This window comes from Limanda limanda, chromosome 4, assembly GCF_963576545.1.
Source record: "Limanda limanda chromosome 4, fLimLim1.1, whole genome shotgun sequence".
NCBI lineage: Eukaryota > Metazoa > Chordata > Actinopteri > Pleuronectiformes > Pleuronectidae > Limanda > Limanda limanda.
The window spans coordinates 20,492,292-20,509,476 of record NC_083639.1 but is presented as its reverse complement, the minus strand read 5'-3'; the positions used below and the strand labels follow the sequence as shown (position 1 = coordinate 20,509,476).

General features: G+C 39.4%; 1 protein-coding gene across 1 annotated transcript in view; it reads right to left on the bottom strand.

Moving 5' to 3' along the window:
* The window catches only part of LOC133000464 (integrin alpha-5-like), a 47,349-nt gene that overhangs the window by 2,066 nt on the left and 28,098 nt on the right, over positions 1-17,185 (bottom strand). Inside the window, exons 18-27 of the mRNA XM_061070410.1 lie at positions 15,447-15,584; positions 11,531-11,598; positions 5,925-6,075; positions 5,555-5,647; positions 5,131-5,210; positions 4,922-5,002; positions 4,730-4,835; positions 4,142-4,300; positions 3,921-4,028; positions 392-505 (exon numbers count right to left, since the gene is read on the bottom strand). Of these exons, the coding sequence (XP_060926393.1) occupies positions 392-505; positions 3,921-4,028; positions 4,142-4,300; positions 4,730-4,835; positions 4,922-5,002; positions 5,131-5,210; positions 5,555-5,647; positions 5,925-6,075; positions 11,531-11,598; positions 15,447-15,584 (1,098 nt within the window). The remainder of the gene's footprint in view (positions 1-391; positions 506-3,920; positions 4,029-4,141; positions 4,301-4,729; positions 4,836-4,921; positions 5,003-5,130; positions 5,211-5,554; positions 5,648-5,924; positions 6,076-11,530; positions 11,599-15,446; positions 15,585-17,185) is intronic.

Sequence of the window (17,185 nt, the reverse complement as noted above, 5' to 3'; positions counted from 1 at the left end):
CTGTGCATAGATTTGCTGTATGAACATGTGAATAGGACCTGTTAGTGCTTAATAAGACTGGAAAATCACTATATAACTACAGTCAATTTATTTTGTCAGAATATTGATATATCAATAATAATATTTTTTGAATTGTATTTATTCCTCAAAATTACATATCACCACTGTGTCCCCCCAATTCTAAAATGATGATGAGCAGTAAAACATTCATAATAGAGCACGTTGTATAGAGCAAAGTGCTGGTTTGCTGACCACCAACAGAGGGCAGTATAACATCAGATGTTGTTGGTTTTCCCTTCAGTCTAGGTCTTCCTTTTGAGTTCAGGGTTTCCTGTACCAACAGTGTAAGTGTGACCATCAGTGCAGAGCAGATTGAGCTGTGTAGTCTCACCTCGATGAAGGTTTCAGCCCAGAGTCTGGAGCGTACAGTCAGGATCACACTGGCTCCTCTCTCCAGCAGCCCAGCGTCACACTGCAGATGCCAGCACTCCACTGTCGAGCAGGTCTGAGCAGGGAAAGACACAAACACAGACAATGTGGCATTAGAGCCTGTTTCTCCTCATTAGTGATTGGACAGGGTTCATATTCTGCTGCAGTTATCACACACACGTTTGTAGAGCTGTCTTAGTGAGGACACCAATTGGCATAATGCATTCCCTAGCCCCTTACCCTACACCTAACCATCCAAACTAAATGCCTAACCCTAACCCTAGCCCTTAACCTAATACTTATCCTCACCCTAACCCTAACACCAAGTCTCCCAAACAGTCCATTAAAGGGTGGTCACAGGGTCGCAAAGTGGGGACCTCACTTTTCCAAAATGTCCTCACTTTGTAGGTTGTAGACTCAACTGGTCCTGACAAAGATAGATGTACAAGGCATACACACACATACACACACAGACAACCACAAATACACGCAATAGAGTAAAACCTATTAAAAAATGCTTTCACTGAAAACTGACTGACCTACGCATCTTTGGCTCGAAGTCGAGAGAAATAACCTTTTTTGGCCTCGATGCTGGGCCCCAAAAATTCCCAGGGTGCACTGTGGTTTTCAGAATTTCACGTGGCTTCCTTCCAGAAAGTCAGCAGCAGAAAGAAACTTGGGGTATGTGTAGTGTTTCTGGTCGAGTTTTAATAACAAGGCTAAGATGTGAATTAATACCCATGTCTACCAAAAAAGGTCTAATGAATTCATTTTCAAAGACATAACAAATGCTCTATTGTTTCTAATGTTATGTTCTACTTATAAACTATAAACATCAGGATTTGTCTACGTTATGTCATTGCATTTTATTCTATTAGAGTGATATTTTGGACTTTGTTTTTCCAGATATTTTCATGCTGTTTAAAAATCTGCTTTTGCTCTCGCTAGACACGTTGTTTAAAAATACTGTTTTGCAGAGGTTCATAAAAGATTTGAAGTTTGGATGTTCTGAATTAAAAAAATCCAAGGAAAGAAGGGGGGTGTAAAGGAAATGTAGAACATGCTCTTGTTATCTGGCTGGTATTTATGCCAAAGAACATCTAATTGTAAGATTTCAAGTTTTTCTGATCAGTCAGATTCCTGAACAAACTCTGTTTACTTTTCTAAATTGCAGGCAGCTATCAAATACTGTGGAGTTTTACTCATTTTTTTCACTGTCTGCAAAGTATCGATTTGAAACCACTTTACATATTTTAAGGGACAAAGCCATACCAGATCTTCACTATTAAAACAAACGTTGCATAGACAGAACCCGAGGTAGTGTTTTCATTCCCTCTTTACATATTTGTCAGCATAGACCAAGAGTCCAAACCGGAGTTGGAACAAATTTTATTACAGTAGTAAATGTTTATTCACACACCGTTCTGTGCTCCACATCTTCCTTTGTACAGAACTGAAACTTTTACTTATGTTTATGGTGTTCGGGGATTCTGAGGCTGCTGCTCGTTCTGTTGTCTCTTCACCAGTCGTGGTGGATATGAGCTGTTTTCATCATTGGGTTTTAGTTCACTTATTCTACTTAAAATGATGAACAAATAGGAAATGTGGACGTTAGTTATTCAGGATAGGTGATTTGTAATGTGACCAAAAAACAAAAAACAGTTCCCAACCTGTTCTGACATCCCCTCATCCCCCTTAACAGAGAGTGCCGTGTGCATATCAAGCGTTTGTGTACAGATCTGCATTCTACAGATACAGCTAATTAAATCGAGGGATCATCAGTTTATTTTTAAAAGTTGAAACCAAATGGCATTGCCTCACTGTCCATCTCCAAAACAAACAAAATGATAGTCTGTTACTGTCAGACTTACCATCAGCAGCACCAGGAGAAATCCTACCATCGTCAGTGGCTGGTAGCCATCCATAAAGACTTTACCATCTTCAGCAGGAAAGCAGGACTAAGCATACTCAGTAGATACTACTTTCACGTGTGCACTTTCACTCAACAAGTGCACAGTTTCCAACTTTGTGAGTGTCGTCCATCACACCCCCACCCCGACCATCAGCTCCAAATGCTAATCATCTGTAGATACTGTCTACACACACACACACACACACACACACACACACACACTCTCAATACTCCAGGCACAGCTGTTTCAAAGAAACAAATGTGTATTTTTTTTTTTTAAACATTTCTTTAGCCCAGTAAACTTGAGAATTAAATGCAAAATCATTCTATAATACATCATAAATTGAGTTGTATTCAGTTGGTTCTGGTTAAAAATCATTTTCATCTCTTACATTATTATCCAACTTACAAACATGTGTGATGAAACATCTTCATGTGGTTAGATTTTCCATTTTAAATCAAGTTCATCTGAATACCATAAGAAATTAGCTGTCAGTGACATCACAGTCAGTGGCGAGCCGCACCAAAGCAGCACAATAGATCACAAACGTAATTGATTTCATCTCAGGAACAATTACGACAACCAACAGAGATGTTGAGCAGAGCTCATTATATCTATTATCATTTCCTCCGCTGAAAGAAAGAATCTCATTAGGATTTAAAATGGGCAGAGCGGCCTCCTCCCTACGGCCTTACTGGACTACTTTAGTTCAAATGTGCAACATGAAGTGTGCACGCCCACTCACCAGAGCCACACACACACAGAAACCCAGGGGGATCGAACAGTCAACACAAGAAGCAGTGACTTTATTTAAGAGCCTCTGTTGTGGTGTGTTTGGACTAAACAGACTTGCATCACCATGATTCCCTCCACATGCTGAGTCAAGGAGGAAAACAAACACTTCCTGGGGTCTTTGGAGAATGCATGGGGTCGACTGTTATCTTGATGAGGAACAAATGTTCTCAGGGGTTAGGAAAGAAACAGCAAATCCAAACAGAGTTTCTTATTTTCTCTCTCTACACTCTACACTAGAAACAAATGACGTGACTGCTCCCCAAAAGCGGTGACAATACGTCTTGATCGCCCCCTGGTGGCTGGATGCAGTACATGTCATAAACCCATCTCAATGTTATTGAATGGGACCGGAGCCAAAGTCAAAGTCAAAGTAAACAATCAAATACATTTAATAGAGTTCTGATCACACTGATGTATGTTCAAATGTTAATTTTTCTCAAGGATTTAGTTTCAATTATTTGCTATAAAAACGTTGTGATTGTCAGCTGAGACTGACTCTCGATTGGTTGAGCGTGAGTATCGGTGGGACCTTGATACTGCACCATTAGCATGAAATACCTGACTGAACTATCACCAATCAAGTTACATTGCAGGTTATCTAGGTGCTAGATTTTGATGAGGAATACTTCAGAATACTGAATCTCTTCTGCATTGATCTCTATGCTTTTGAAACTGTCTTGCAGGAGAAATCAGTCAAGTGTTTGTTTAATGTAGGCAACAGAAATGTAGTTTGTATACAGAGTGTCCCTGCATATAAGCTCTACCTTTTCCACATTGACTCACCAGGTTTCCTTGTTCAGCCAGAGGATCACTGTACACCTCCCTCCTCCGGATGTGGTGCTCACTGTTGGGTTTCAGTGACGTGGGACTCACTGCTGCTGGAGGCTGGAGCTGCACATATGAAGACATTGACGGATTCAGTAATAGACACAATCAAATTTCCAGGGACAGGAATAGAATGAGGCCTCACCCATGCCAATGATGCTGTGTGTGTGTTTCCTCACCTTGAGTTTCAGTGCATTGATGGTTGTTCTGGAGGAGCAGCTGAGCGGCCCCTCGGTCACCACCTCCACAGGGTAGAGCAACTCATGGCCGGGGGTCCTCAGAGGACATCTCACCTCTAAAGTGGAGTGGCTCACCGCACTGGGACCATTATTCACCAGCTGAAAGAGAGGCACAGTTTGACACAAGATGCTGTTTCTGCTTTAACCTGCTTAAGACACTCAAATGGCACATCAATCCTCGTCCCATGGAGGTTATGTGAAGACAAATCTACTATTTTCTATCAACTACTTAGAATATATTCTTTTACTATGATCGTGGATTGTGATCGGGGTGGAAGCTGATCGTGGATTATGATTACAATAAAAGATCAATAAAGATCCTCCCCTGCGCTACAAAAAAACTGTTAGACTTCCTTACTACAAATACTCTCCCCCCTTTCTGACAATCCATCCCAGTGTCTCTGAATAATCAAACAAATCTGCACCTGCAGTATATTTAAACCATCATTGAAAACAAAGAGACAAGAGACAGAAGTGAGAATTGTGGAAATATCAACACGTAGGGTTTTGAAAGAGATCACTGCTGACCTCATAGACCTGCTGAAGCTCAGGGCCGATGTCCTGCTCCTCCCTCAGAGTCAGACGAATATTCCAGTTGGGAGGTGGAAAGATGACTTTGTCTGGCCGAGAAACACTGTGACACGCACAAACATGGAGTTTAGGAGTCGTCCTGGCAGCCATCACACTGATTATAATGATTATATAACAGTAAAGCCTCACCCCTGCAGGATGACGTCGGCCACCGCGGCCACCTCCAGATCGTACAGCACCACGTCACTCTCAGAGTTATTTACATTTTTACTACAACAAACCACAAAGAGACAAAAAGTGTTTCACTGATATTTTAAATCGTCTGACAAAACAGGATAGCAAACGTTAATTGAACACATGAAAAAATGAAAATTAAATCAATTGTAGCTGTGACCTACCTACGTATTTGAAGCTCAAACTGAACTGGAGTGTTAGTATCCTTCAGTCTGGGCACAGTAAACCGAAGGCCGGCCCAGATCTAGGAAATAGACAATAGATGAAAGGAAACAATTATTATCAGGAACAAGAATAAAAACTATGATAAACGAATTTAATACATTTTTTTCTCACAATGAACAGATAAATAAATAGTTATCCGTGCCTCTATTATTCCACTGCTTATAGAAACAGGCAATATTCATTTTACATTAGAGTCAGGACCAAGGTTTTGTGTATTGTAACAGGTCAAAATGAAAACATTTTAAGTTTGCTTGTATATCAATGGATACATTGGAGAGCACTTTAACTTGATTTCATATTACTGAGATGAAAAAACAACAAAAAAGGCAGAAAGGGCAACTTGTGGGCTTTGTTGGCTCTTACACTGCTACCAGGCTTCATAGGGTTTCCCAGATCACAGAGGAGATATCGGGTCTGATTCTCGGCCTCATAGCTGCACGTCAGCTGAGTCAAGCTCTGGAAATGACACAAAACATTAAATATTATCATCTCTTAACTTCTGATATTAACTTTGAGCTTTGAGTTACATGGGCTTTAATTAGAGAATAATAATAACATAATGGCAACTGAGACTTTATCAATATTTAACGGTATTAACTCTGTACATAGACGCACTGTTTGATTGTGTGTATTTCTGAATGGCAAAACTGTACTGCTCGAGACTAGAACATTTCCATATGAAATACAGAATATTCATATGCCTTGGCGAGTAAAGTGACGGCCAACCCCTCACCACATTGTTGCGTGCTATCCCGCTGTAGTCGGCCTCTTGGGGGAGTACCACATACAGCTCCGCCTCGTACGCCCCTCCCTCTCCCTCGTTCCTGGCATTGAAGATCAGACTCATGGAGTTCTCATCGCCCAGGTAAACCTCTGTTCTGTCACTGGAGGAGGAGAAACACAAAACATCATAACTGTATTTTCGTCTAAATGTTCACTTTTTCTTTAATAAAGTATCAAATAAATGTATCAAGTTTAATATTCTTGAATCAAATGTGAAAAATAGCAGTAGTTTTAGTTGTTAAGTACTTTGATCAATGTAATATAGATTATTATTATCATTTTATAAATGAATTAAGTCTTAAAGAAGACCACAAACAGAAATGTCCTATCATGTATCAACATATTACTGTCCTCCCTATTACATAACATTCGTTTTTGGTTTGTTTTGTGCCACTTGGGGGCAGTATATTTACCTGCAAACAAAGTCTTTTTTAATTCCAGATATAAATATTAAACTCTTCAGGAACTAAATGCTCTGCTACGGTCACAAGCTTGTCACTAATGTACTCTGTCTGCTGTTTGGACCTAAGTAGGAGCTACACTGAGAGCTTCTGTTACTGAAAAACAAGTGACGACTGCAACAGGAAGCAAACACTGATGAGAGCGATAAGAATAAAAACAGCAAAGCCACAGGCCATAAAAACAAAAACAAGCAGCTGAAAGACACATGTTCTGAGGAAAACAGTGTTCAGAAATAATTCTCCTGTGGGTTCATCTCAGAAAGCAATGATCATGATTCGCCTTTAATATGAAAACAATGGTCCCTGCAGTGTTAAAGCTACTGAAAAGATGTTCAGGTGGGTTTTATGGATGGTTATTTTCAAACACAGTGTTGGGTTGAGTCTTTGTGCAACGCTCATTATCCTATTATCCAAGACTATTTGATTTGTGCTAAAATGTAATCAAATTAAATCATTATAGGGTTAGGGTATTGGTTAGGGTTAGAAATACAAGAGAAATACTAAAGTAACAGGATAAATCGTACTGACTTGAGTGATCCCCTGGCTTCACCCCTAGGACCATGAGATTCATATTTGTGCTTTTCAGTGAAAGTCTCTTGAACGATTACATTGAAAGCTCAGTATTAATTGTAAGGACTTTGATCTTTTATCTTTCATGTAGCGCCATAAAGAATTCAAATCTTTAATATGTCCTAACCTTTATGGCCAAATACCACCACTGATGTTGTACTTTGGGAACAGTGCTGATTAGCAAATGTTAACATAATAAACCTTTTAAACTAAAATGTTTAATGCTTATATACAATCTTGACTGGATGATTGTGATGCTCTGATTACATGGTTGAACCAAAACATGATTGCACAACTTTAAAATATTGCAAGTCAACCTACAAGGCGCTGCATGTTGAACTGGATACAGTGATCAATCGTTTATATGGATCAAAAAGCTTGGGACAGAATCGTTCCTTAACAAATTCTGTTTAAATATTTCGGTGATGAATGAGTCGGCTTATAGTGTTCATTTGAGGTATTTTCATAGATGTTTGTATGTAAAAAAGATGTTTTCTTGGCAGTATTACAGTCTGACTTTACACATATGTCCAACAACACTGTTTGTGTGAGTCTGTGTGTGTCTTAGTGCCCAAGAGGAAGCAGAGTCAGTACAGGTTGGATTAACAAATGAATGTTCGGAGCTATTATACTCATTTAAGAAAACGATCGGTCATTATGTGATGACCAGTGTTGATATTGTGTTTCTTTTGCCATTACTTTTAAATTATGTTGTATTATTCATCTGCTGACTTTAATTTTGGATTTTATACTTTATTGTTTCTTGTGAATGAGTTTAGATTTTGTTTAGTTCTCTGTTTTTGATTTTAAATTACATTGCATTAATTTGCTTTTTTTCTTTGGTGTTTGAAAGGTGCTATATCAATAATATTATTAATATTATTAACCCTCTAGACTAGAGGTCTTCAACAGGGGGTCCGCGGAGTTACTGCAGGAGGGTCGCAAAATTTATGGTTGATTAAACAATTTTTTATAATTTTTGTATTTTATATTTTTTTCAACGAATTTAAATGTATTTAAATACACATTAATATGAATCCAACATATTGTAGCGAACAGATAAATGGAGGCAGAGGACGTCATCTTTCATTCAGCGACACACAATAATAAAGACATGAATATATGAACCTGTGTATCATTTGAATAGCTTAGTATTGAATGCACAATAACAGGGTAGCTATCTTAATGCATGGCACTAGGCCCAGTTTAATATAAAACACAATTTTTTATTATATATATATCATGGGGTCCCTGCTCCATCTCTCCATCTGTCTGGGGGTCCTTGAACTGAAAAACGTTGAAGACCCCTGCTCTAGACTAAGTTAACTTGTCAAAACAACAACATGCCAAAGTGCAACTAAACACAGCATGGCTGTAGAGTTTCTACAAAGATCTAAGAAGAGGTGATATTTCAACATGACTTTTTTACTGTCAGTGACGAAAAGGTGAATTATCTACGGCAATCAAAATGACCAAAAACAGAGATTGTTTTTGTGCCATCTCTGCTCCTGAGTCCATTTTAAGTGAGTTGGTGCAGCGTTTAACCAAAATGCCCCAGAAGCAGCGATTGTGAAATCTAATGAAAAGCAGGGACGTGAAGTCTTTTCCAGACAATGCGTCTCTTGTTTTCCACAGCTGTCCCCACAGGCCCTTTCCCCCTGCATATCTGTCCATGACTGACCTGGGAAATGACCCAAATCTGATCACTGTGATTTGTCTCAGGAAACCGACCCCCACCTTATTCCGCATGTTCACAGTGACGCCCCTGTATGCAAACACACGTTCAGCGTAGTGATAAATCCTCTCGACACTCTCCAGTTGCAGCCCTCCCCCAGCAGCTACATTCTGTGGTAGTAAATTCATGTTTCTATTGAGCGTCGGGAGGAGAAAGGAGTCTGGTGGAGGGTCGGAATCAGGGTTCTTCTTTCATTCCCCATTTCCTCCTCCCCTCCCCCTTTCTTCTGAGTCTGGACACGGTGACCCCTCGCTAGGTGAGACGACCACCAGATGATTTTAATTAGGCTCAGGAAAGTTTAGCGAATGCGGAGGAAGCAACGCTGATACGCCAACACTGTGCAGATGATGGGAACAGACACATGTCTGAAGCTGAAACTACAGTCTCATTTGTCAAGAATATGTAGCAGTGAATCATAAATTTCATAAAAGTGTAATGGAAGCCAGAGGATACAGCCGGAGCACCAGTGACAGACCTCATGGCTGAGAATGTTAAACATCCAACTGTTTGCAAATTCTTGGCAAGCTAGAGAAAAGCGCTGCATCTTATAGTGTGTCAGTGAGGTTAAACTCTGTTTAGGGGAAAGTGCTGAATCATTTGGTCCCGAGGCAGCTCCAAAAGCAGCTCTTTGACTTTTCATGAGAAACTTTTTTCGCCCTGAGTGTATTTCTTCAGCTAAGAGAAATCACATGCATGTAATAAAAAACAGAGCGAGCTGGCTCGGAAGACAGAGCCTGAGCGAGAGTTCGCTTTGTGAATGGACCAAAACGTTGCCAAACAGTTGGCCCACGTCCATTCACAAGCAGGAATACATGATTAATCAACGATAATAAGTGAGTGTGCCAAGACTCAGGAATCTTTCCTCTGCTCTCCACTGCACGTTATGAGCTGAGCTGTATCTCATCCTTTGAGTCTTTCTCTGATTCACAGAATTGTGTTTACTCCTTTGTATACTTGTCCATTTTACATACGGTTTCTGTTTTGTATATAATTCCTGAGATTCCTTCTTTCTTTTTTCCTGCAATCTAATGATAAACACAGCTTCTCTGTCCATTATCGCTTGTTAACTCATAGGGGAATTAACCATGAGTTAAAGGGAAACTCAGTAAAAGTCTTTTGCAAGAAAAAGACTTGTTTACATTCAGTCCTAACCAAACTAATGTGTGTGTGTGTGTGTGTGTGTACTTTATATTCTTGTGAGGACATTTCGGAGGACAAAGGGCTGTTTGAGGGTTAAGACTTGGTTGCAAGGTTAGCATAAGGTTTAGGTTAGGTTAGGGTGACAGATTATTTTCCCTTGTTAGACACAGGCATTCTGACAGAGATGACTGCATCTCCTCCCATAATGCACTTTGACCCACCCATCATTCTCTAAAAAAGTCATAATTTACTTTGCTTATGTATCTCTTTGCCAGATAGATTGCCGGTGTATAAATTAGATTTATACAAATTTAATCTGTGGAAAATTAAATTAAATAAAACAAAAACCTGATTAAAATAAATTCTGCAAACCCCTGTGGGTTCTCTTCAGGACAAGGCACAACAACAAAAAACTAATTTGTTGCACAGACTAAGCAGGTTGGGATGTTGACTCTGGTCAGAGCAGGAAAAAACACTGGGTTGGGGCTCTGCATTTAGTTAAAGGGAGTATAGGGAATGGATTGATTGTCCTAAAAACTAGAGTGCGTGAGTGTGTGTGTGTGTGTGTGTGTGTGTGTGTGTGTGTGTGTGTGTGTGTGTGTGTGTGTGTGTGTGTGTGTGCGTGTGTGTGTGTGCGGGCATGTGAATTAAGGAGAACACTATAGCTCTATGGATCATGTCAGCTCATTGTTTTTGCTTTACTACAGCTTCACAGTTCTGATTCCTCTCACTGCTCTCAGGCAGCTGTTTCCAACTCAGCTGCTGCTTCCTGCACAGCACCACACAGCAGACAGACAAAGCTGGCAGAAAGCTGAGGAATATATCGGAGCATTTTGCAACTGAAGAGCCGCTTATTTAGCTCAGGAGTTGGTGGAGACCACAGAGATGTCACTTATATCAATAGGGTGGCTGGAAAAAGACTTAACACATTACCGATATGATCCTTATGTCACTAGAGGCTATAGCTTGTTCTGCCAACAAATTCAGTTAATACAGCCTGAATCCCAATCACATTGAAAAAGGTTTTGTGTGTGGTTTCTATAAGTGTTGTTTACTGCTGCTCATCAGCTGGGCTTCGTACTTGTTTTCCCTCCACAGTAATCAAAAACTTACAAGGCATCACTTAAAGTGCATCAGACAAACGTCCAATAAGACGGGTTTTTTTTGCAGATTAGCATTGAGCAGAGCTGCAGGTTTTAAAGCTGGGTTTGCTTTGAATCATTTCACCTTTGAGACAATTTAATATGCTAAAAGGCTGAGAATCTTCCCTTAACTTCTGTATTTACTATGAATTAAATAATTCTTGATCAGGAAATAAAAATAGAATCTTCAGATATTTAGGTTGTTTCTTTCTTTTTGTTAGTTTGTTTGTTCCTCTTTTTCTCTTTCTTTCTGTCTCACTTTTTCTTTCTTTCTATATTATTTCCTTTCTTTTCATTAATTTGTGTCCTTTGTGTCTTTAAAATCATTTGTCATGCTCATCATTACATTGTTGTAATAGTCAATGTTTTTTTCGTGGAATGATACTTTTTTTCTATGTTATCGAAGCATGTTCAAATTGTATTTTCTGCGATCTACAAAACAAATGAAAATATGCAAGTCTAACGTTGTGTTTTTGAACTCAGGTATGTGAAGGTGATTTCCTCTCACCCAATTACAGCCAGTTTGAGGTCGGGCACACAGATGTTGTCCTCTCCGCAGTCTAGTTGAATCTGGGCCTAAGAGAGAGAGAAGAAAAAGCATAAATGGGGAGAAGAGGAAGAGGAAGAAGCAAGGAATGGATATTAGGGCTAAAAGAGAGAGAGAGAAAGAGGTGCCCAGGGAACAGAGTCTGAAGGTACGTAGAGAATAAAGCCTAGGAGGAAGAGGATGTTTACAGAAGCCAGCACACTAGATTCATGATTTAATTAAAGGATAAAGTTGGATATAGATTATACATAATCCTCCATATATGCACAAAAACTGTAACAATATTTGTAACAACCAGAAGCGAAAAAGCTGTGTGAGAGCAGGATCCTTTATACTGGCAGGATAGAAGTGATGCATGTTTTACATGTGGGAGAGAAGAAAGAGAAGAACAGAGAAACATGGTGAAGGTTAAGGAGGATGAAAGGATGAGGAATTCAGTCTGAGCAAGTGTTTTGTTTCAGTGGAGAAGCCACGATTAAAAGGAGTGAAAACCGTCGTTCTTATGGATGACTTGGTGAAAGATAAATGTGATTTCAATGAGATTATCTTTTCAAGTGCATCCATTAAATCTTCTGTTTTACTCTCTCTTTTCTGTCTACACCGTTTCTCCTTTGTGTTCTCTACTGTCATTGTTGCCGCTCGGCCCCGTCTCTCCAACATATGGGAAACATTAGATCCTGAAAGAATGCTACACAGAGCGAAGAATCAGCCTGGCAATGGTTAACAATGTCTCCGTGGAGATTCCTCCTTCAAGTTCCTGGTTTTACATTCACTCTAGACTCCATCGCTCATTTCCCACTGAGCAGACATGAGCTCGCATGCTCTGTGACTGGCTCACTAAGATGAAGTGATGGCTCCCAACTTATCTTTCACTTTTGTTTCCAACCACTTTTGATCTCTGCTTCACTTTCATCTCTCCATATTCCCACACATTTGATCCACGTGAGCCATGTTTCCATCCATTAGACCGAGCTGTTGCCCTTTTGGCCACCTCCAAGAGGTGAAGCGATGAAAATACAAACATGGTAATTAAACCTGGTAGACAAATGACTACTCCACTGCATGTAGAGACTATGTTCACTGACTGTGGGACACCACCAGAGTAGGAATCAAATGTTAAGTGTTCACAATTAAAGTCTGGGAATAGTTTTTTTATCAACTTCAGCAAAACAACTAAATTCGGCAAAATAACAAAACACCTCTCTGTATATTACAATACGTTCTCTAAAAATTATTGGAACGTTGAATCACTTCAGCTAGAATGTCACTTGGTGCACGCAGCACACGCCTCCACTAAAGGCTTTTACCTTACAATGATAAAAAAAAAATTATAATCTGTGCCAAAATTTAATGGGTCTCTTTTTATGTCCTTTTCCTCAACCAAGTCCTGGAATTCTGCTCCATAGCATCCCAACAAACAGGGCAGAGGCATTCGACCAATTTAACAGAATGATGACTATCACAAGAACTCAAATTGAATTTGTTTTATTGGCACAAACCTCACAATGTTTTGTTTCATTCCTTCGATAATGGACATGCTAAACTGTGAGCATAATAGAGCAAAGCATTAGACTACATATAAACTTAATTGCTAAGAAGTTTTCAAACAGTGACTCATTTGTCATTTTTTCATGGTTAATTTGCCAAAATGTAAACAAACAGGGTTAATAACAGCTTAAGCTGTAGCCCTACTGATATATAGAGAGCTACATTGCATGGCCACCTATTTCACAGCTTTCAGTGCAATTTCAATGCAATAATAATAATGCAAAAATGAAAATTTTTCAACTTTATCAATGTTATTAATGATGATAAATAACTTTGATTCTACTGAGCCAATTGTCAGTTATAGGGAATAATGAATAGACGCAGACACAGCAACTGATTCAATGACAATATTATGTTCCAAAGTATCATGGGAACTGTAGTTCTTTTCAAAAGGTGGTACAAATAACAATAATAATAGGTATTATTGTAATACTACTACTACTACTACTACTACTACTACTACTATGTGCAGCACTTTCTCTATCACAAATCACTCACACAGTGCAGACACAGCCGTCAAAATTGAATGAGTTCTTTCTTGACCAATCTTGCATTTTTCCAAGTTTTTTGGTAATCCAGCCGCTACTTTTTGTGTAATGCTTCCAAATAACAGACAGTTAAAAAAACAAATGCCAATGAAAACATAACCTCCTGGAGGTAAAAATAATAACAACAAAATCCATATTCATCAATAAAAAATACTAATGTTTTTGCTCATACTAATATCCAGAATACAATACTGATGATTCCTTTCAAATAGGGATTCTTATGAAAACAAGGATTCCATAAAAACGAACAGTTACAAGCACGTGACATAGACACTCACACACACACCTCACATACTCACTTAACCTTATATCACTCACATAAACATTTGCACGTTTTTTTCGGTTCTGGCTCTTGCTTTGGTGAGGAGACCACTGACAAAATACATAAACAAACCACAACCAGATGTCTGAGAGCTGAGCCCCGCCCCATACGGAGCTGTCAGTCCGCCCTCTGTGTTTTTGCAGAGCCATGACTCGCCAGTGCTCCATAAAACTTCCAGCTCTTTATAATGGAAACGAGAACAAAATGAAAAACCCACATACAGTGCTGTAATCAGCTCCTGCTCTATCAGGCCTGACCCTCCACCTCTAACCATATGGACTTCAGCATCACAGAGGGCTCTCACATTTGATGTCAGGTTTAAAATGGCGGCCTTTGACCTCCGTCTTTGCCTTTCAAATAATTTCCTGCGTGCAGAATGTAAACAGTGCAGTGGTGGGCAGAGTGAAGTTAAACAAATATAGCTCATAACTCCACCGTGTGTATAAGAACAACTTGGACATGATTTTACATTGTTTGGTGAAGTTAAGTAAAAATCTTCCCCGTGGCTTCTCTGCTCTCTCTCCTCTGGTAATCATTGTGGTGACCATCTGTTTAGTTCACAAAATACAAGGCGTGTGGCCATCTAAGTGGTGTGGTCTGGCTGTTTGGTGTGGTAATGTGATATGTAGATACACGTCATAACTCCACACAGACATACACTATATCCTTGGGGATCTCATCTTCCAAGAAGAATCGAAACAGAGCAGCGCTTCAGTCCATCCTGGAAATTCCATTTGGAAAATTCTCAACCTTAATATTTATGTGCAAGCAGCATACACTGTAAATATGTTGCAACCAGACATTTCTATTGAAAAATGACTAAAATTATGAATCCACTTAAATAGCGACTGCTACAGCGATGGAAATATATGTCATGGCACATTTTGTTTTTGACCCAACATAAGGCTTTCCAAAATCCATTTTCTCCTACTAACATTTAATGATTCAGTTTAATAATCAATGATATTTCTCTTAAAAGAATCTTCGTACTGTCTTGTGCCTGCTTACGTTCGAGTTATACTATGGGTTCAGTATTTGATACTTAACAACCATCTGCGGGCCATTTGTGGACCAGACTTTGCCTCTCAGGCTGCATAGAGGCTTCTGTTCTATGATCATATTAGAGAAGGTCATCAACTGTGTCTCAATTCCGGAGCCGATGTCATCACAGCGGCGTGACTGCATCCACATACACCCACACTGTCCCATTTTAAATGCTGCTGACAATGCGTCCTTCCATCCCCGAGAAACAGAGCCTCCAACGGATGGATCCTCCCTGGACCAAACTATCCCAAGATTCCTTGCACTTCAGTGACAAACCGTTTTTGAAAGAGGTAAAGCATCAATCAACCAAACAGCTAACGTTACACGTGTTAAATCACCAAGAGATAGTAAAACGTTCTCATCTTAATTACTGTGGTGCAGATATCACAGTGGGTTGGTCATTAGATAACCTTACCTTCTGCTCTATGAGCTGTACTGTCTGATAATCCAGGATTGGTCTGAGGCCATGCTCAGCCACTGTAGCTTGAGGATCCAGACTGAAGTTGAGACTGATATGAATGGGAGAGAGTTTATCCCGAAACTCCTCTTCACCCTGCAACAAAGAGGCCAAAGTCTGAGAAACTGATGTTAATGACACAAATTACACATATCGTCTCCACAGACTGATAAACCTCTGGTTTGTACTACTTTTTCTTTAATTTCCAACAGTGTTGATACTTTAAGTCTAAGATTTCAGTCTAATTGACCTCATCACACATTGACTACGTCCTCTTCTCTCAGCACAAACAGTCTGACAACTTTTTTTAAAATCAACACATGTCTATAATAGTGTCTTAATCACCAGACAAAAAAGAGACAATACACAGAAATAAACTAAAACAATCCTTTGCTGATATACAGTTTATATTTTGTCCTTACTATATTATTGTTATTATTATTTGTAGGGATTATTTTTGTGATCATGTGATCATATTGTTTATACTTCTTTTGAATCAGTTTTATGCGACCAAATTTACCTGCAGGTTCCTGTGTTTCATATCATATTCAGTGCTTTATTCACAGTTATGATAATGTTGCATGTTTAAGCTGCAAAACCCTGAGATAACTGAGCCAGTTGAAAACCAGCTTGATGATACAGGTTATACAGAATTGGACATTAGGTTCAGTGAAGCCAGATAACCAGAAGATATCTGGTTATGTTTAACTTGTTTTGTTGTACAAGCCTCAGAGATGGATAATGTTTTGTTCTGTTTCCTGGAATATGTTGACAATTCAGGTGAGGTGCAATTATATAAGATGGTTTCAAAAAACCCATAATTATAATGATTATAAATCTGTAGGTATTTTCAGTCTTTGAGTGGAGACTGTTGAGAAACCCTGTTGCAAATGTACGAGAAAAACAGTCACACGGAATGAAATCAAAAGCAGATGTTATTGAAACTATTTGCGTGAATGGGCGATTCCAACTGCTTTAGTTTTCTGTGATGTGACATGAATTCTATTCGACCACCCACAATGACGTGGCCCCTCTAAAGAAACGTGAAGACACATAAGTGTGGACTGACAGGTGAGTGCATGTTTGGCAGCTTCTACTCGGACCATCTCTGGTCCTGTCATGGCACACAGACTCCTCTGATCATTATGCTCTTACAGTGAACACCAACACGTATGACTTAAGCATGTTAGTCAGATATTCACTTTGATGAGGTCGCCACTGAGTGACGAGAAGATTGGTACTGTAGCAGTTTCCCCACAAATGGAACTTCAAACAGAAACTTCAAGCTCGGCCAATTAGGAAATGACTTTAACCTCGCTCTGCAGCGGAGAGTTAACTGCATTCACCTGGTGCTGCAGGTGCAAAACAGCCAATGACTAGAAGACATCAATGAAAAGCAGCAGGACTCCAGCAGAGCCTGGAGAAGCAGAACATTTGTTCAGGCTATAAAGAGCCTGAGATGACTGGACTATGAAACTGTTAGCGCACAATACTTGAACGTTTGTGAATGATCTGTCTTTGTTTCCTTCCTCGGATTGAGGCAGTAAACATCACTGTAACTAGAACTAGGAAAACCACATTTAAATTCACGAGATCCGGATATTTATTTGGTCTGCACCTGATTACACACACTCATAAATACCAGTCCCTTAACCATGACTTTTTCATCAATATCCATTAATTACTCTTAGTGAAGT